The 19,795-nt window shown below is 44.8% G+C and overlaps 1 protein-coding gene across 2 annotated transcripts in view; it reads left to right on the top strand.

The window, feature by feature from the left end:
• URB1 (URB1 ribosome biogenesis homolog) overlaps positions 1-19,795 on the top strand; it is a 91,445-nt gene that overhangs the window by 33,605 nt on the left and 38,045 nt on the right. For both annotated transcript variants that reach the window (XM_055313378.1, XM_055313377.1), the window contains exons 6-17: positions 629-714; positions 2,338-2,463; positions 4,776-4,900; positions 8,569-8,764; positions 10,232-10,369; positions 12,598-12,771; positions 13,416-13,545; positions 14,116-14,232; positions 15,334-15,446; positions 17,032-17,151; positions 18,561-18,677; positions 19,655-19,793. In XM_055313378.1, the coding sequence (XP_055169353.1) occupies positions 629-714; positions 2,338-2,463; positions 4,776-4,900; positions 8,569-8,764; positions 10,232-10,369; positions 12,598-12,771; positions 13,416-13,545; positions 14,116-14,232; positions 15,334-15,446; positions 17,032-17,151; positions 18,561-18,677; positions 19,655-19,793 (1,581 nt within the window). The remainder of the gene's footprint in view (positions 1-628; positions 715-2,337; positions 2,464-4,775; positions 4,901-8,568; positions 8,765-10,231; positions 10,370-12,597; positions 12,772-13,415; positions 13,546-14,115; positions 14,233-15,333; positions 15,447-17,031; positions 17,152-18,560; positions 18,678-19,654; positions 19,794-19,795) is intronic.

The following is a 19,795-nucleotide window of genomic DNA, read 5'->3' as shown; positions in this document are numbered from 1 at the left end:
AGAGAGAGAGAGAGAGAGAGAGAGAGAGGCAGACACACAGGCAGAGGGAGAAGCAGGCTCCATGCAGGGAGCCTGACGTAGGACTCGATCCTGACGTAGGACTCGATCCTGACGTGGGACTCGATCCTGACGTGGGACTCGATCCTGGGTCTCCAGGATCATGCCTTGGGCCGAAGGTAGGTGCTAAAACGCCGAGCCACCCAGGGGTCCCCCTGATGACCATCATTTAAAATGTAACTCTGAGCAATTCTAAGCAAAGAGAGGCATTTAGCAAAATTGTAATCATACCGTACATTCAAACGGTCAATACAGAATTAATTTTTTTCAGAATTAATTTTATTTATTTATTTGTTTACTTTTAATTTTATTTAAATTAATGTGAGAAAAGGAAAGTGAAATAACAGAACTAATGAACTTTAATGGTTCTGTTATTGTTTTACCTTTAGATACTGATTTCCTGTGAAGTAGTTATTCCTACTGTAAACGTGCATTTTTAAGAAAGACAAAACCTAAAAAAAAAGAAGAAAATGGCATTGTGTGCTGTGCCATTTTAAGAAGTAATGTTCTCTCATCTGTTCTCATGTTCAAAATATTTCTGAGTTTAATGCTTTGAACCTTTTACTTTCAGAATTTATTCCTTGCATCTTTAGCTCAGGCATAAAGGAAGACAGGATTTCTACCATCAGTATTTTGTTATCCACGCTGAAAACCAAGGTACGTGCTTATTCAGTGTTCCTGTCATTTGTCTTTTCCAGTGTTTGACAGGACCCTAGAGCTGTAATGGTGTAGGGCACACATTAGGGTTGACTTATAGGTGAAATGGAAAACTTTCTTAAGGCTTCCATATTATCACACCAGGAGTTGCTCACTATTTCATGGGAAGCCATTGGATTAATTGAAAGCTGTAAATTACAGCTGTTTTTCATTTACACACCTAGCAAAACATTATTTTGAATTACCTTACATATTCCGCCTTTTACAAGCATCTGGTAGAAATTTTAGAACTGGCTGAAGAAATCGCTGTCTTTAATACAGAAGCAACTTAAATGATCAGTTAGAAAAACTATGATCCTCCCAGTAGAAAAAGTGAAAACCATGAATTGGTAGTCCCTGTAAAAATAGCTAGTTAGCATAATATTTCAAACTGTGGTTCTCAGCTGGGAGTGATTTTGTGCCCCTCCTCCCCACTGTGGGACATTTGAAAGCACCTGGAAACATTTTTGGTTGTCATGACTGGAGAAGTACAGCTGGTACAAGTACAAGTGGGCAGAGGCCAGGGATGGTGCTCAGCATCCTACATTGCACAAGACAGTCCCTTACAACCATTATTTGGCCCAAAATGTCAGTTGTTGTGCTGGGGTTAAGAAACCCTGACTAAAAGTAATATAAGTCAGGAGATAACAGTTTTTTTTTTCACCTATCAAATTAGCATTCATCTTTTAAAACAATGATATTCAGTGCTAGCAGAGATGCTTTGAATCAGGTACTTTTGTAGAGGAAGTGTTAGAGCGGATCTGGCAGTATGTGTCAAAGGTCTTAAAGATGTTCCTAGCCTTGGGGGTGTTGGGAGGTTCTCAGAATCACCCAGGAAGCAAATTGGAAACACATACATCTGGGCCACATCCCTAGAGGTTCTGGGAGTGGGTTTATGGGGAGCTGAGAACCAGTGCCCCATTTCTAGCCCTATAATCAGGGATACAGACTCTGTACAGGGATGCTGATGACAGCCAGAGTGGAAACAGCCTAATTGTACACACCATGGGAAAGGTGAAATAAATTATGGTTACTCAGGCTAGAGTGATATCGAGCCCTCCAAAATGAGGTTCTAAAGGAGTTTTTATTTTTATTTTTTTAATTTTATTTATTTATCCATGAGAGACACAGAGAAAGAAAGGCAGAGAGAGAAGCAGACTCCATGCAGGGAGCCCGATGTGGGACTTGATCCCGGGACTCCAGGATCGCACCTTAGGTGGAAGGCAGGCTCTAAACCGCTGAGCCACCCAGGGATTCCTAAAGGAGTTTTTAATAATGTGGAAAAAGCTCATGCTATATAAGTAGGCAGAAAACTCTAAGTATAATATCAAAGAGGTAAATAAACAAATGGTATATATTATGTGTTGTGGGGCAGAGAGCTAAAAGGGAATGTACCATGATGCTAACTATGCATATCCTAGGATGGTTCAGAGGTTGTTGACTTTTGTTGTTTTTCTCTTCATGTTTTTCCTTTTTTCAGTCAAGCATTTTGCCATAGGCCTACGTGGTTTTTGTAATGACGAAGTACAAGAAGCACTTCTAAAAATCAAATTCCTTGAAATTAATTTGTTCTATTGTTTTTAGGTAGTTCACAATAAAAATATCACCAAAACCCAGAAGGTGCGTTTCTTTACCGGGCAGTTACTGAACCACATAGCAGCTCTCTACAGCTGGAATGGGATTGTTGATGTAAACCTGGAAAATGTCGAGGTACAGTCCTGTTGGCTCTGAATTGACCTTACTGTTAGCGTGTGGTCCTCACCGCTGGAGGCTGAGGAATCCACCTGCCTTTAAAAAAAAAGAAAAAGATCCCCCATTTGATCTGGGTCTCTTGGCTTATGATTATATTAATTCTCTACCTAGATGTAATATGGTCTTTCAAATTTTATTTTTTTTTAATCTCTGCAGTATTCTGATATTAGACTTTTTTTTCCGCCCATTAAAGAGAAAACTCTTACTCCTTTAGCTGAGTGACATGCTGGTTTCCTACAGGGCTTGCCCATAGACACATGGTGTTGATCCAGGCTCTCTTCCTCTTCTCATTGACCTCTTCTTTTCCATCTTTCTGTTCTTTCCATATGAGCCTTTAGAATTTCAAGGCCTATTGCTTTCACTTCAGGATCCCAAGTGCCTTAGGAAAACCCCAATTTCCTCAACTCCTGACATGTGTGATTTATTTTGTAATAGTCACTCAAGTGTTGAGTTAGACCAGTTGCTCTTGAGTTGACCCAAGCCCGGAGTACCTTTTAATTCTCCTCATTTTGATTTTCCTCAGGGTGTTTCTGAACGTGGAGTTGGCCAGAGTAGTGAAGGCTCAGACTTCCTGTGAACTTTATAGTAATTTACCTCTCAAGAGCCCTGTGTTTTACCTCCTTTTATCTTGGTGACTTGCCTCTGTCCTCTTGTTTTCAACATGTTTTGTATGCTTTATTACCAGGAAGCCTTGGGGGCTTAATAAAAACACTCCCAAATGTGGAATTTTATTCAAAAGAGCAAGAGAAATTAAGTCATTCTTAAGCTTGTTTAAAAATACAGGTTTAAACTTGTCCCTCTTAAGAGTTTTTTTTTTCTTTTTTTAATGGTTCTACCTTATAGGTGAGGATGTTCAAATTCAGAGTTAGGTAATGCTCTCATCACTGGTTATGTTCTGGTGTCCAGCCAGAAGCTATCCAGGAGCCCATTAAGAGTTTGGCCTCATTAGAATAAAAAATGCTCCTATCACTCAGGACAGTCTAGGGGATTTTAGAACTCTATATGGACATTAGTCTCACCCCATTACTCAGGAATGTACAGCGGTTTTGGAAGCCCTCCTCCAGGAACTGGGGGTGCAGACCAAATTCACTTTACCCCTGAACTAGGCAGGGGCTAGGGGCACTGACCCCCATGCAGTCAAAAATCTGTATACAGTTTTTGACTTCCTGAAAAACTTAACCTAACTACCAATAACCTACTATTGATTGGCAAACTTACGCATAACATAAACAGTCGATGAACACATGTTTTGTATGTTATGTGTGTTATATACCGTGCTGTTACAGTGGAGTAAGCTGGAGGAAAGTAAATGTTATTAATTAAATCATAGGAGAAAATACATTTATAGTACTGCACTGTATTTATGGAAAGCAATCCGCATAAGCAGAACTGTGCAGTTCAAGCCCGTGTTGTTCAAAGGTCAACTGTATTTCTTCTATCACAGTATCAGCACAAAAGCAAAGAGAAGCTTAAAGAAATGATTCTGTAACTGAAGTATATGCTGTAAAGAGAGGCTTTTTTTTTTTTTAAGATTTTATTTATTCATGAGAGGCAGAGACATAGGCAGAAGGAGAAGCAGGCTCCATGCAGGGAGCCCGATGTGGGACTTGATCCCAGGACCCCGGGACCACACCCTGAGCCAAAGGCAGATAGATGCTCAACTGCTGAGCCGCCTCATAAAGAGAAACTTTTTAATCATGGGGGCTCTGATACTGGCCTACTTTCCACTCGCTAGCCCAGTGGGGACTTCAGCTGTACCATTGGTTTGCTCTGCCAGACACATGGGGCTGCTGTAAAAGTTAAATGAGAACACTTATTGTCAAGTACTTTGAAACAATACAAAATAACATAAAAATGTTGAGTTATCTGTAGTTTCTTGTTCTAGCAACTCCATTCAACTTCAAAAAGAAATATTTTCTTTTTTAACTCAGTTTATTTGAACTAAAACAAAAACAGTTCATCCATTTCCTTCACCACCCTGCCACTCCCACCTCTGGCAACCACCAGTCTTTCTCTGTGTCCATGAGCTTGTTTGTTTTTGTTGTTTTTTATTTAACTTATTAATTTCTTTTTCAATTACATGCATAAGCCATGGGTTTTTTAAATCTTGATTGGTGTTTCTGTTCTTTGTTTTTTTTTGAATGATACAAAGCATTCAAGATGTTTTCTAAGAGGTCATCAGATGCCTGATATTATCCAGTTTTACTCCACAGCTCTTACCAAGGCTTATAAACTTGAGATTTTCATTGAATTTTTAAAAAACCTTGTAGGCTTCTGCTGAGGATGCAGGGAAAACCATGGTGAGGGAGCTTGTCCACACCTTCCTGATGGATCTGTGCTGTTCACTCAAGCATGGGATTAATTTTTACGACGCATCGCTCGGCACCCTCGGCAGGTAAGATAGCACCCCTGGGAACTCCGAGTGTGCACTCCTCAGTGCTCCTCACGTACGTGACTTGCTGGGAAGACCCGTGGAGTGATGGGATCGTGCTGGGTTACAACTAGGATTCTAGACATTACCTAACTCATCTCAGCGATGAACCTTTGGTGACCCAGAGAGTGGCTGCTCATTACAGGCCCTCAGGGCAAAGGGCTTGGGGTAGCCCAGTAGGAGATGTCTCACCCAGCGAGGTGCCACGAGTTTCACTCCAGATGTGGCATTGGCTGGGTCTGAGGGTAAGTTTTACCTCTGCCTCCCCAGAGAGCGTGAGCCCCTTTGCGGGCCTCGATGCTCTCCTGAGGTGGGAGCCACTGTGATCCCAGTTTAACCCATAAGGGAGGTGGGCACAGAGAGGTTGGGTCATTCAGCCCGTAAGTGGCAGAGTTCAGATTGAAACCCAGGGAGTCTGGTTCCAAGCCCATCCTCGTACCAGGCACAATAGTCCTTCCTCTCCTCAAAGACAGCCGCTAATGAGCTAGGTTTTCATGGTTTGGTTTTTTTGTATTTCATTTTATGTTGCACAGTTATGGTGCCATTTCATCAGTGAGGAAGCAAAGCCCAGAGCTGATATAATTTAAGCTTGTGTATTTATTTTAAACTTAATTAATAAAAATCTTTTTAAAAAGGTTTTATTTATTTGATAGAGAGGGTAAGCATGTGTGGAAAGTGGGTGGGGAGGGGCAGAGGGAGAGGGAGATGCAGACTCTCAACATGCGGGGCTTGATCTCCGGCCTGAGATCATGACCTGAGCTGAAGGCAGGCACTTAACTGAGCTACTCAGGTGCCTCAGAATTATGTTCTCTTAGACCTTCTGTTTTAGTCTAGCTGTAATACATATCCATGTTACTAGTTTTTAATAACCAAAATAGCATACTGTTGGATTTATTAACCTGCTTTTTTTCCCCTCTCGATTGTAAAAATATTAGGAATATTTTCTGGTCATCATGAATACCTTTATTTTATTTATTTACCTCTGTGGCATTTTATTTTTATAAAGATACAGGTGGTTTGATTTAGTTTCACCCACCCAGGCAGATGACCGATTTCTTCAGAATGAGATAACACGGTGGGAATTTTTTTCCTCCTTGTGACTTGTTTTGATTCTGAGGTTATTGTGAATTAACTTGCCCCACCTCATTTCTTTTTCTTTTAACTTTATTTCATGATAGTGTAGCTTTTCCCTCATCAGCAAAAAAATCAGCTCACTTGCCTGCTAAAGATAACAGGAGATTTCTATAATCTAATATACATATTATATAGCATATTTTAACATTAACATATGCTATATATAATAACGTGTAATATATAAGATTTGTAGTATATAACATCATGCCTAAAACACATGTGTTTTCCTCTGTAAGACCCATAAAATAGATCATCATTTGATGAACATATTTGAATCAACTTGTAGGTATGGTTTTGTTCAAATAATCTGTGGCTTATATCAGTTTTTTGAAGCCAGGGCAAATGCAGATGTTTGCACTTAGGAGAGGAAGGGAATTTTGTTTGTGGGGATATTGATGTAAAACTTTAAGAAAATTAAATGTGTTGTCTGGCAGTAGTTGTAAGGCTCTTGCGGCTCCATTCAGGGCTCGTGTCACCACATCTGAGAGGCCTTCCCTGGCAACCCTTTTCTGAAATAGCCCATCTTCTGTCACTGCCCTTCTGCCTGGCTCTTGCTTTTGACCATGACTTAGTACCACCATGCACATTTGTTTATTTACTTGTTTGTTACCTGATAGACAAGAATTGATGAGAACGTAGGCTGGTCTTTTTGGGATCCCCGGGGTATAGGACAGTGCCTGGCACATTGTGAATGTTTGAAAGCGAGGCACTATAGCATAGGCCGGGGTTGGTAAACTTCTCTAAGGGAGAGGTAATATTTTAGGCTTGGTGTGCCATACAGTCTGTATTGTGACCACTCAACTCTACCATTGTCGTAGTGGAGCAGCCATGGACATAATGGGTGTAACTGTTCCAGTTAAAGCTTTATTTACAAAGACAGATGGGCTGTAGTTTGTCAACCCCTGGTGTGAAAGTTAAGAGAACAGAATTTGGAGTCAGCTGTGAGACCTCGACAAATACTTGCTTCTCTCTGCCTCTGTTGCCACATCTGTAAAATGGAATCAAAATTAATATCCACCTTAGAGAAAGTAGCGTGTGGAAACTGCCTGGAGCAGTGGCTGGCACATATTGCACACTGTAAATATAAATGTCATCTATTTTATTACAATACTGCTTGAAATCACGTGGATGTGTCGTATTTTTAGCGTACTTTGTAGATTCAGCATTGTGTTCGTTTGATAGCACTAACTTTTGCTCGTGAAATTTTCATATTAAGAATGTAAGCTTTTTAGGCTTATAGAGCATAGGTTTCTGATCAAATTACCCTCTAATGCAGTTTTTGAAAAATTATATGTAAAACTGCATATTGCATCTTAGTTTTAGTCAGTTTTATAAGGGGATATGGAACCGTGAGGATCCTAGAAGCTATCAACGTGGCATGCTAGTGGTAAATTCTGAGATTTTCTGGAATTTTGACTTCCCAGGGACAGGCAGAAATGAAAAATCATCCTTCCTTAGAAGGATCTGGGGGTAAACATAGAGTCCTGTGGGTTTGCCTGTGTAGATCCTGGGCTAGTTGCTTACTTTCTGCAAGTTTTAATGTCCACAGGTTTTCTTGATTATTATTTTTATGATCTTACACTTTTTTTTTTTAAGATTTTATTTATTTATTCATAGAGACACAGAGAGAGAATGAGAGGCAGAGACACAGGCAGAGGGAGAAGCAGGCTCCATGCAGAGAGCCCGATGTGGGACTCGATCCAGGGTCTCCAGGATCATGCCGTGGGCTGCAGGCTGCGCTAAACCGCTGCGCCACCAGGGCTGCCCTGATCTTACACTTTTGAAAACTGCCCACTTTGGGACAAGTTTTGAATATTTTCATACAGTAGATTTTTTTTCCCCTAGATGAGCTGCTTGTGGCTGCTAAGTGAAGGCACAGGAATTAGAAATAAGTTAAAAACAGAGGAGGTGGAAAACCCGTGGAGCCTGTGCCATTTTGTCGCATTTCAGAAATTTGTGTCACTGTGGACCACAAGGCAGTTTTGCAAGCACTTCGTGTAAAAATCTTTTCAAAAGAAAAACATATCCTCTCTTTTATACTTAATGCTCAACATGCATATTTCTTTACACATGTGCTTTTTCATGTGCATTTAGAGGAAAGAGGTCAGGAAAATCTCACAGTGAAATTCTGGGAGTGGATTCCTTCCTCCCTGTGGGTTTGGTCCTTTCTTTATAGTAGCCTTGACTTCTGGGCAGACTGGCAGGTGGATGGGGTAGAGACAGAGAGTAGGTTTCTTCCTCTGCGTAAAAATCAAATGGAACTCAAGGGAGGCAAAGAGAAATGGGAGAACAGGACAAAGTGGAGACTTTCAGCCACTCAGAAATACAGGGGGAAATTGAAGCCCTTTGCTGGAGAGCTGGAACCCCACAGGCCATGGGAACACCCCACTTTGTGTCATGAGGGAGATTCAGAGGTGCAGTTTGCCAGCCCCTTGTGTTGTAACTGTGTTCACGGTGTGTTGTGAAAATGCTGCAGACCCTTCTCTCCTCTCTGGCAGAGGTGGGAACCTGACCCTCTTGCACTTCCTGTTGGGTTTGAAAACCGCCACTGACGACGAGCTGGTGGGTGAGCTTGTGGTGAACATCCTCAAAGTGTGCCCGGACTTACTGAACAAATACTTCAAGGAAGTCACATTTTCCTTTCTCCCAAGAGTGAAGTCCACTTGGTCAAATAACATCAAACTACTGAACAAGGTAACAAACCTGGGCATTCCGGAGTGTGTCAGGTGGTGGGCAGAGTGTCAGGAGCAGGGACATGGTGCCTAGGGAGAGAGACAGTGACGTGCCCGTGAACGTCAGGATGGAGAACCTTTCAGGCATTCTTTGGGGATGCTTTAGCATGTGTCAGGCTGGCATCTGGTCCTCTGAAGACATTCAGCTTTTCATTGAGCTGAATTTTGAGGTGGATGCCTTTCGAGTCTGTTAAGCCAAATTCATCGCCTTCATCCAGATTTTGCTTAGAGTGAGATCTTAATGAATTTTAGCACATTTAGGCTGGAATTAGTGAAATGTCTGAAATGTAGGATCGTTTTAAAGACTACTGTTTTAAGTACTTAGAACAGCTTGAAGTAAGCTATGAAATAATCTGACTATGCATTAATATCTTTTTTTTTTTTAAGATCTATTTATTTGAGAGAAAGAGCACGCAGATGAGCAGGGGGAAGGGTAGAGGGAGAGAGAAAAATCCAAAGCTGACTACCCGCTGAGCATGGAGCCAGGCGTGGGACTTGATCCCACAAGCCAAAACCAAGAGTCGGCTGTTTAACTGACTAAGCCACTCAGGCACCACTGTTAACATCTTCTAATCACAGGCAACAGCCTTCCTTCATCCACCCCAATGGAGGTACCAATTGTACATTCTTTGGCCGTACTGCCTGGCTCAGTTATGCTCTCTCTGATCTGTGGCCTGCCTAAGGTGAAATATCTAGGATTGTTTTCTTGTGCCTCGATCTGAGCATGGGATTATCTGTAAAACAAGCTTTTATTCAAATATTCTTTCATTTTTCCTGGGTGTGTGTGTATGCAGATGCAGTACCTATGTATATCTTGGGACAAGAAGGAGGCATCTTGCCTCCTCATTTGGGGGAAGGTAATCCTGTGGCCATCACCCCCCATGGGAGCTGCTCTGCCCAGGGAAGGGTAGGGGGCAAATGCATGACCTTTGCAGGCCTGGGTGCAAGTCCTTGCTTCACTGATTTCTAGCTCTGTGCCCCTGGGGAAATTACTTAACCTCATTGAGGTCCAATTTTGTCATCCATGAATGTTTTTTTATTTTAATATAAAATATCCCTACCCCAAAGTGTAGTCATAAAGTATTCAAAAGATGACATAATTCGTCAGGTGCCCGTCAAGTGCAGTAACTTGAGAGTAATACGTTTGTTAATTCTAGCAGTGACTTATTTGCCATCAGAAGTTTTAAGGGGCTCCCCAGGCTGCAAGCTGAGCTCTGCTTTGCAGGTCACTGCCCTGGTAACAGTCTTGTGATCTGACTTTTCTCTAACAAGTAGATTCAGAGGTTAATCTCCTGGACCCTGTTCCGTGGCAAGCCTTGGACCTTTATCACTTATAATCATTTCGTTGGAATGGCTTCACTGTGGGGTGCCTACAGTGAGGCTCAGGCTTGAAACGTAACCAGCTCATGCTCTTTTCTCTTTTTCATAGATCTATGAGGCCCAGCCAGACATTTCCCGGGCTTTTCAGACCAGAGAGTTCATCCCCTTGCCTCGGCTCCTGGCAATGGTGATGGTGACCACCGCACCTCTGGTGTGCAATAAGATCATGTTCACCCAAGCATTAAATGTAAGTGGTTGCCTTTCTTCTAGAACTTTCTCAGTTCACCACATTGGCCTTTTGGGGATCGTTCTGAGAAAGCCTGCTTGGATTTATTGGATGGTGTTTTGTCAATGAGCCTCAGGCTTTCTGTGTATCCACTTACCTGGGCAAGGGACCCTGGAGCCCGAGGAGCATTCCTGCCAGGGGATGCAGCTGCTGATGTTACTGCTCCAGCACAGAGCAGGACCACAGACCCGTGCATGGCTCTCTGCACTGCATGGCTCTCTGCACTGGCCATAGGGTGGGAGTCTGTTGGATTTAGGAAGGGCAGTGTGCTCAGCCCCTCAGCTCAGTATCAGTTGAGGATTCGTGGATGGAGTAGGACTACAATTTAGCAAATCTTGTCTTTTGTGGTTTAAGTGAATAGTGGAGAACATTTACTTTGAAGATCAGCTGTTTCAGGTGTTTTGAGAGGACATGTTCATGGAAAAAAAATGTGACACATTTGCAGAAAAATTAAATTTCGTTGTTATGAAGGTCCCCAAGTCCTTCCAAAAGCTGCGTTTTGAGGGACATGTACATAGTACCGAGGCCTTAAGTGAATGGCTGGGGACCCTGCCAGGCCCTCCTAAACCCAGGTGGCCTTGAGGCTTAGCCGGGAGAGGCTGGGTCGTGGATACAGCAGGACTGGGATCTGCCGTGGTGAATGGCATGGGCATGAGGTGGCCCCAGCGATGATGGGGCAGTCAGCGCAGAGTGGCGAGGACTCCTTTGGTTGTGCAGTGGGGCTCCACATCTCTGGTACCTGTCCAGGTTCTGTGCCAAGAGTGGGCAGTGGACAAGGAGCCGGGGGGAAGCCGGTGTGGGGCTGGGCAGAAAGGCCATTTGTTCAGGTTGCCAAATCACAATAACCAAAATTAGGACCCAGCTCACTTGCTCATCAGTCTGATGAGAGGCACAGACTGTTTTATCTCAAGGGGCTTTCGAGGAAACAGAACTGAAAGGCCTATGTCAGAGCTGCCGTTTGTGGGTGGAAGACCATGTCCACAGCGACTGTGTTGGTGCCCCCAGGGAGCGGTCCTGGCAGGTGGTTTGGGATGGAAAGCCACCCCTTCCCTCTCCCAGTGTCGTTTCAGGACAGGGGTAGTGCCCTTGATGGGAGGGGGTGTCCCCTGGGTGGGCCTCATCCTGAGTGGGCCTTCCTGACTGTGACAGTGAGACCGGCGACTCGGGTGTGTGTCTGGGGGTGGCTGCTAAGGCTGTGGACTCTCTGTGCACACATGTGTATGTTTTACGTTTTTCTTTTCTTTACAGTGTCATCTGAAAGTTTTTACTAGTCTTAATTTCTGATTTTAGAATCACAAAAGAGCCCGTTTTAGAAACTGGAAATGAGGTGTTGGGAGGCAATGTGTGCCCACGAACACTTGTTCGGGCCCTGCCTTTGAAACGATTATGGAGAGGGAGTCACTGCTGGCTTAGGGCATTTCATGTAGCGCTACTTTCATGTCCAGCATCCGTACGAAATGAACCCCTAGCTAATTGGAATGCTAGGAAAATGTGGTGTCATGCTTGCTAAACTGGAAGCCCATCAGAAAGCCACTTGTGTGTGCCTGCCTGCCTGCCAGTCTTCATGGCCCATCCAGTGAGCCCGGGGCTGCACCATACCTTGAATGCACCTGGGCCCGATGGACTTGGTGAGGGCTAGGCCTGAGCCTGGGTCTCCCAGGATGTCCCCTCATTTTGGTCATAGCTCAGGTTCTTGAGCTATTTATTCCATCTCTGCAGCGACTGAGGATTTGGAACACTTTCCTGGCTGTCATTCTGAACCCAGGTAGAGTCTGGTTGTTGGAGGCCTGTATTGAGGGGCTGCACGCTTACCAAGCCTGGAGGTGGTTTTTCATACTCAGTGCGTGGTGCCTTTTTTGTCACCTGTGCACTCGACGACATTACATGCTTTTCCAGGGTGGGGTTCTGGTGAGATCGTGGCTGTTCTTCATGGGGATAATCCATAGGAGCTCAGTGGCTGTCAGAGAAAGACTGACCAAACACAGACAATGAAACAATTAAAAACAACTATTAGACTCTTCTTTGTATTGCCACTGCTGAGGTCAGCTCTGCAGGAGGTCAAGAGGTTAGGGTCCCCAGGCTGCTGCTTCCCCCCAAGAGAGGCAAGAGCCAGCCAGACCCAGGACTTGGGAGGTCTTTGTCCACCGTGCAGCCTACAGACTTGTGGATTTACCTTTTTTTCTTTCCAGTTGGACAGCAAGTCAGTGAAACACACAGCTTTATCCCTTATTTCTGTCATTTTGAAAAGAGCATTGAAAACTATTGACCACTGCCTGAATAAAGAGATGTGGCAAGGATCAGGCGTGTACACGGCCACAGTGATGGGAGAATTTGTGCAGCTCTTCAGAGAAGCTCTGAGCAAGGTAGGCATGGGAACCAGCTTTGGCCATTCCAGATGAGGTTCTGGGGCGTTCCTCCCAGCTGTCACAGGCCAGCACACCGAGGCGAGAGGCAGTCCCAGGACAGGCTGGGTGCAGAATGAAGTGCGTGGAGGGGTTGGGATGCTCCATGGGACCTCAGTCCCTTCGGGAGCTCATCGTTTCTCCCTCCCCAGTCATCGCATCCACACTGTAGGGGGGGCCAGAGTGAGGGGGTGGCTTGGGAGGTCCCTCCTGCACCCTCTTCCCTGTGGCCCCTTCTGGTAAGTAGGGAAGGGCAATCATCGTAGATGGGGTCATGCTGGGCAAGACCTCCAGACACTCAGGGGTCAGCTTTCTTTGTTCCCAGTGTCTTGCTCAGGTGAATGAGTCATCAGGCAATTTGTTGTAATTTTCAGGGCTTGTTTTGTCACCAAGTCCATGTTGTCTGCAATTGTGAGAATCAGCACAGAGCAGAAGTCGTGGGGGGGGGGCCATGGGCCTCTTGTCCCTCCACATCCTGTGTCTTATACACACTTAACACACACCCACGTGTGCTCATTATCTTCTCTTCGTTGTTGCTTCTCCTTCGTAGGTTCATTTCATTTGTTTCTCTCCCTTGTTTAGTGTGACTGGGGTTTTTGTTTTAGATTTTGCCAGACCTCAACACCATTGTGTGGGTCTGGCAGTCCCTTCGAAAGCAGGACACAAAACAGGATGATGAGAAAGGAAAGAAGAGGGACCACTGGACTCCTGCCACCTGTGCGGCTCCCGAACGAGGTGAGGGCTGCGCGGGGCTCTGTTGTGTGTGGACAGAGGGGGCAAAGGCAGCTGGGGACACCTCCTGTCTAGAGGGGCTTTCAGAGTATCTGTTGGAAATGTGTGCAGGCTTTATGCAAGTACTATGACCCCTCTAAAGACTTGAATGATGGGTACCATGTGCTCTGGACTTTCCATGGCCCTCTCTTTTGCTGTGTGGGTAGAGGTGGAGTAACCAGTCCCCCCCAGTAATGAGATACATTGATTCAGACCTTGCTATTGGCCTGCCAGGCAGTGGGCCTCGTACCTTCTGTCTGGGTGCTACTTAATCCATATAGTGGTCCTGCGGGGGTGGGCAGTACTATGTCCTCATTGTTCAGATGAGGATGCTCAAGTAGACAGGGTAACTTTAATGTGTCTCAGGTCACAGCAACAAATGGGGATTTAAACCCAATCCGTTTGGACAGTCTTGACCTTTACCACTGCACTTGACCTGCAGTTGGTCACAGACGGCTTGGCTGCTTCCTGACTGCTGATTAAAGGCAAAGAACGAGTGTGTTTTCTAATTTGAGGTGTTTTATCTTGGTTCAGATGATGCTGAAACCATTCTTCTGAAAGCCGTTTTGCTCCAGGTCATATGCCTATACCAAAAGGTGGTCCCACACGTGGTCACGCAGTACAACTTTGACTTCAGCAAGCTCCTGAAAGGTGCGTCTCAGGAGCCTGCAGGTGGCCTCCTGCTGTTTCTGCCAGCAGGGATGAAAGAGCCCCTGGAGCTGGGGGCCGGGAGGGCTGGCGGGTCATTTCACTGGCAAGCGTGATCCATCGGCCTGGTTATTTGCATTTGGACTCATAGTTTTTTAAATAGCCAGGCTTTTTAAAGTAAAGATCAGGAAACCCTTAGCAGCCATAGACAGAGAAGAGAAGCCAGGCAGCCTGAGTTGTCTCCTGGGGATGAGTGACAGATCATGTGACATGAAAGCCTCTTTTCAGAGGCGCAGGGATGCAGAAGTTAGAGCCACTTGGAAGGGATGTCCCATTCATGCAGATATTTCTGACAAAGTTTACTCATATTTTACCCAGTGAGACAGGTTCAAACCATATCTTGTAAAGGTAATGTTATGCCTGTCTGGTCACGTTTCCTTGATGGAAACTTTGTCTAATAAAATCTGCTTTATAAATGGGCCTACAGAAGAAAACTTGCAGAAATGCCATTCCTGGGATTTATATAAGCTATTGGAATAACCCTAATGAAAACCTATAATTAATTTTTTAATTGTTGGAAGGTGAAAGGTCCTCTTTTGCTGTAAGAATACAAAATTTACCAGAATGTGGCCATTTACCATTTAATACCATGTTGTTCTCAAACAAAGAGAAATCCAGAACTCAGGCCAGAGGATGAGGACCTAGTCCTGGGCTCCGGTGGCCACAGTGTACTCACGAAATGTCTGCAGTATGGGGAGTAAGGCTAATGCCTCCCACCCGGGATAACATCAGTGAGAGACCACACCCAGGGGGGCAGCAAGAGGTGCCAGGCTTCAGGCTGTAGGGAGAGGTCAGTGTGGGCCAAGGGGCTGCTTTGGGTGGGTACGGCTGGGGCTTTTTACTGAAGATTTGGACAGACCACAGGGTGGGATGATGTGTCAGGGGAGTTGTGTCTAGGCAGAAGAGTGGGCCCAGGATAGGGCAGGACAGAGCCCCATATTCCCCCTTCTTCTGCAAATGGAGGCCCCCTCGGCCAGGGGCTGCAGTTGCTGGGCACCTTCGTCCACCTGACTTCTGTCTCTTTCCCTCTTTTCCTGCCCACAGGCGTCATCTCAGAGCAGGGCCTCCGCGAGGAGGTGCCTCCCATTCTGCAGCACCACATTCTCAAGGTGGCCCTGGAGCTGCCCGCCAGCAAGTTTTTGTGGTTAAAAGCACAGGTAGGAAGCAAAGAGCTCTCCCGCGTTCTGGTAACTCACTCTTGGGCATGTTGGTTTTTTGGCCTGGAAATTTGTAAGTGGATCAGAACCTGATAGTTACAGAGAAGACATTTGCAGTTCCCCTTTCAGATGCTTCTAGGGCCGAGGCCAGGGCCTGAGTCATGAACCAGGAGGGCTGTGAGTCTCTCTGCTTTTGCAAAATAAGATGTTTTCATGTGTCCTTAACTGAAACGATAATCATTGCTGGATGCTGGGAGTTTTGGGTTGTTTCTTTTTTTTATCTCGACAATTTTACATCTTGCTTGTCATTTTAAAACCTTCCTGGAAATAAAATACGTTCTTTTTCCTTTGTCCTTTATTCTAGAAGAACTTAAGACAGAGATCGGAGTAGATACCAAGCCGGAGAGGATACTGGCTGGTGGAAAAATCTGTAAAACTTGCTGGCATTTTTTTCTGCCTTTAATAGCGTCTTCTAGAACATTCTGGAGAATATGATGTTGAATCAAAGGGAACTCCAGATGCAGCACATCTGCACTTGTGTACTTAAGCATGGGATGCCGTGTCACTTCTATTCAAAGAAAAAGTGACCAGGCAAAATTAAGCATTGTCAAAGTGTGTTTCTCAGTAGCTCAGATGACTGTTTTTTTAGTGACTTGGATCTTATTTAAAATCTTACAGAACCAATCGTGTGGAAACGTTTGTGGGCATTTTCACATGTCGTATTTCCGGAAAGGCATGCCAGTGTGGTGGGGTTGGGGGGGGGTTTGCTGGATCCTCACCTGCATCACAGTTGAGTATTGACATGCGTGCTCCATGCATCTGCACCTTTACTGCTACTTACTGATGAGGCTGCCAGGGCACAGAGTGGTTAGGACACCTGTGCAAGGTGCCAGCCCTAGCTGGAGGATCCAGAATTGGCCACAGACAGTGTGGCCACAGCCTTGCTCTCAACCTCCTCATCCCACCATGAGGTCTCTGCCGACTCCAGAGGGATGACCAGCCAGGGGCATCATTGAGTTTTTCACCCCAGGTGAATAGGGCCAGTGGGATCCTGATGATTGAAAAAGTGAACAGAGGGAGAGGCCTCTTTGCAAGAACCAGTATTCAAATATTAATTTATATTCTGTGCCCCACCTTCTGCTTTAACATAAAGTCTGCTGGGCTTCATGAACACCAGCTCTTCTTATGTTCAGGGTCATTGTCATTGCTAGGGGCTGCAGGGACACTCCAGCCAAACACAGCCTTATTGGCATTTGGACTGACGATCTGGAGCTCCATGTACTTCTCTGAGATGTGCGTTTGAAGCTCAGAGGCCTTTGTGAGAGGCTAAATTACTCATAAGGGGTCGATTCTATCAGGACCAGCATCTTGCTGAAATGTAGCCAGCTTAGTTCCCCAACTGCTGTTTGGGGTTTGGTTGAGATTCTGAAGCTCCTCATGTCTAAAATCCCAGCAGGTCTTGCCAGGTCACAGGTAAAATGAGAGGAGATAAGAGGCCTGGAAGCATACTGGGCGTGCGGTACCTGTTTGCTCAGCATATAGTGGCCTCTGTAATGTTTATAACGTGCTGCTCTTCAAATTCCAGGAAGGCCCAGATGCAGAAATTATTGGAGGAGAACGATCTGTATTTTACTTACTAATGAAAATGTTTGTGACCAGTAACCATCTACAGCTCAAGTCATCGACCAAGCTGCTGATCATAAAGGTGAGCATTTTCTGCTGGTTCCTGATTCAGAGAAGCGTTTTTACTCTTTGTTATAGTAGGTGCTTAGTAAATAGTTGTTAAGAATTAAAGGTGTATAAAGACTTCTGTAAACCTAAAAGTAGGAGGTTTTATGGCAGCTTTAATTTGTGACATCTAAACTCAGCCACATTCCTGAGAGGGAGCACAGTGAAGTGAAAACATGGGCTTTGAGGTCCTGTTTCCAGATTTGAGTCCTGGTTCTACTCCTTCCTGGGTGGCATGGGGCAAATTACTCAAGCTCTCTGAACTTCATTTTCCCATGGTGAATGGGAATGATAAACCGAAAGGATTGCAGAGGAGAGTACTTGTGATCACATAGTAGGTCACTCCTCGTACATTGTAGGCTCAATAAATGTATTTCCGGCCCTTCAGGGAACTCTTTGCATAGACCATCCCTCTTCCCATGTGTCCAGACTCAGCCTTCTCTGGACCTCAGCCTTCCTGACCCCCTCCATCACCCACAGTAAGGGGTCAAAGTCAGTGGCAGAGAAGGGGAGTTGTACCATGAACCTGTCTTACACTCGGTACTTAGTTGATGTAGCCAGAGGAAATCTAATTCCTCATTTCTGTCGCACAGCAGATGTCTCAGGGGTGCTACAGAATTCACGTGCATTGTTTTTAGGGTGCAGAGATTTTACCTTTCTTTGAGGGGCTAATAATCTTGCTACCCTACAACCTTCTTGCCTGAACTGTTTGACGAATGTGAACATCTGGGTCTTGATCTCAACAAGTTGCCGTTTCCCTATTGGCCTGTACTTGACCCTGGCCTAATTTCGTGATCGCTGACTGCACGTGGGTGGTGTTGGCACAGCTGGGTCTCCTTTTGGTGCACTCTGCCGCAGGGCTCATGCAGAGGGGCTGCTCAGACTCTGAGTCCATGGCATCGGGCCATCTGGGGACGTCATTTAATCACTGTGGTCCAAGGTCCTGTCTGTTAACACATTCTTTTCTCTTTCGAATGCTGATCCTGGGTTTGAGGCTTGAGGGGCCGCACGGACGTGACGCGACATGACAGTGGTGTGTCATCTTGGAAAATTTCACGCAAGCTGACGGCTGGTTGCTGTGAGGGGCCGAGTCATACATGTTTACCTGGGGTCTTTGTAAAAATCCAGATATAAAAACCAGACTCCTGAGTAGCAGCTGTTTTTTTTTTTTCCTCTTTATCATTTAGGAGTTGAAAGAAAGGAATAGGAAGCAGCAAAGCCAGGGGTCATGTGATCTTTGGTGGGGCGCAGAATGATCACTTTTCCTTGTTTCCGTCAACCTTGGGAGTGTTGTTTTGAAAGAGTGGCTTTTGGAATAGAACTGCAGATGAGGCTCTGACCCCACCCTACCCCTGCCCCCCCCCCCCCGGGTCTGCTTCCTGACAGATTCTGAGGGACACGGGTGTGTTCGAACACACATGGAAGGAGCTGGAGCTGTGGCTGGAGCACTTAGATGACACTGTGGAAGAGAAACAAGAAACTGTGATTCAGTTTTTGGAACGCGTAAGCACGTATTTTCAGCATAAAGGAGCATATTCCTAAATATGCCAAGTGGCCTTCAGTTAAATGAAGACATTTTTGAAGCACCAGTGCCAAAAGCCCACTGTTTTCTGATTTACTTTCTAATTCCTGCTGAGATGTCAGAATCTATTTAGTTTGAGAATCTGTAAAATGGGAATATATTACCGTTGACTAATTTCCTTTTGGGGATTTGTTTTTGCATAAAGAAGATAGTGATATACTTAGAGCAATATGAAAAGCAATGGTTTATACTAAAAAAAATTTTTTTTTTTTAATTCTATAAGGGACACCTGGGTGGCTCAGATAAGCGTCTGCCTTCGGTTCAGGTCACAATCTTGGAGTCCCTGGCTTGAGCCCTGCATCAGGCTCCTTGCTCAGCGGGGAGTCTGCTTCTCCCTCTCCCTCTGCTCCTCCCCCCACCTCCTGCTCATACTAGGTCTCATAAATAAATAAATAAATAAATAAATAAATAAATAAATAAATAAATAAATAAATAAATAAGATCTTCAAATAGATAAATACGTATATTCTGTAACAAAAAGTTAAAAAAAACTTTGTAGAAGAATTATTGTTCTTACTGAAGACTAACATTTTAGCTCTTCCCTTTTTACTTTTTTTTAAAGATTTATTTATTTAATTGAGAGAGAGAGCATGCGCGCATGCATGTGCGTCTGTGTGCGTGTGTGTGTATGTGTAGAGATGGGGGGGAGAGGGAGAAAAAATCTGAAGCACACTCCACGCTGAGTGCAGAGCCCAACACAGGACTTAATCTCAGGACTCTGAGATCATGACCTGAGTTGAAACCAGAGGCAGATGTTTAACTGACTGTGCCATCCAGGTGCCCCAGCTCTTCCCTTAATGTTACCGGTGACTTTTTTGGGCATATTTTCATTTCATTTGTGACCATCAAAATGCTTTCTGCTCTGTTTTACTGACGTTATGACCATCTAAATGCCCAGGTTTTACTGACGTTGGTGGCGAATCCCTATTTATACACAGACAAAGCATCCGACTTTGTCCAGGAAGCCAGCACACTGCAGGCCACTGGGATGAAGCAGGATGCTGATGATGTCAGCATTCCCATCTCTCACATTGACGGT

The sequence above is a fragment of the Nyctereutes procyonoides genome, unplaced genomic scaffold, assembly GCF_905146905.1.
Source record: "Nyctereutes procyonoides isolate TBG_1078 unplaced genomic scaffold, NYPRO_anot_genome, whole genome shotgun sequence".
NCBI lineage: Eukaryota > Metazoa > Chordata > Mammalia > Carnivora > Canidae > Nyctereutes > Nyctereutes procyonoides.
The sequence above is the reverse complement of the archived record's forward strand: the minus strand, read 5'-3'. Positions and strand labels throughout refer to the sequence as shown.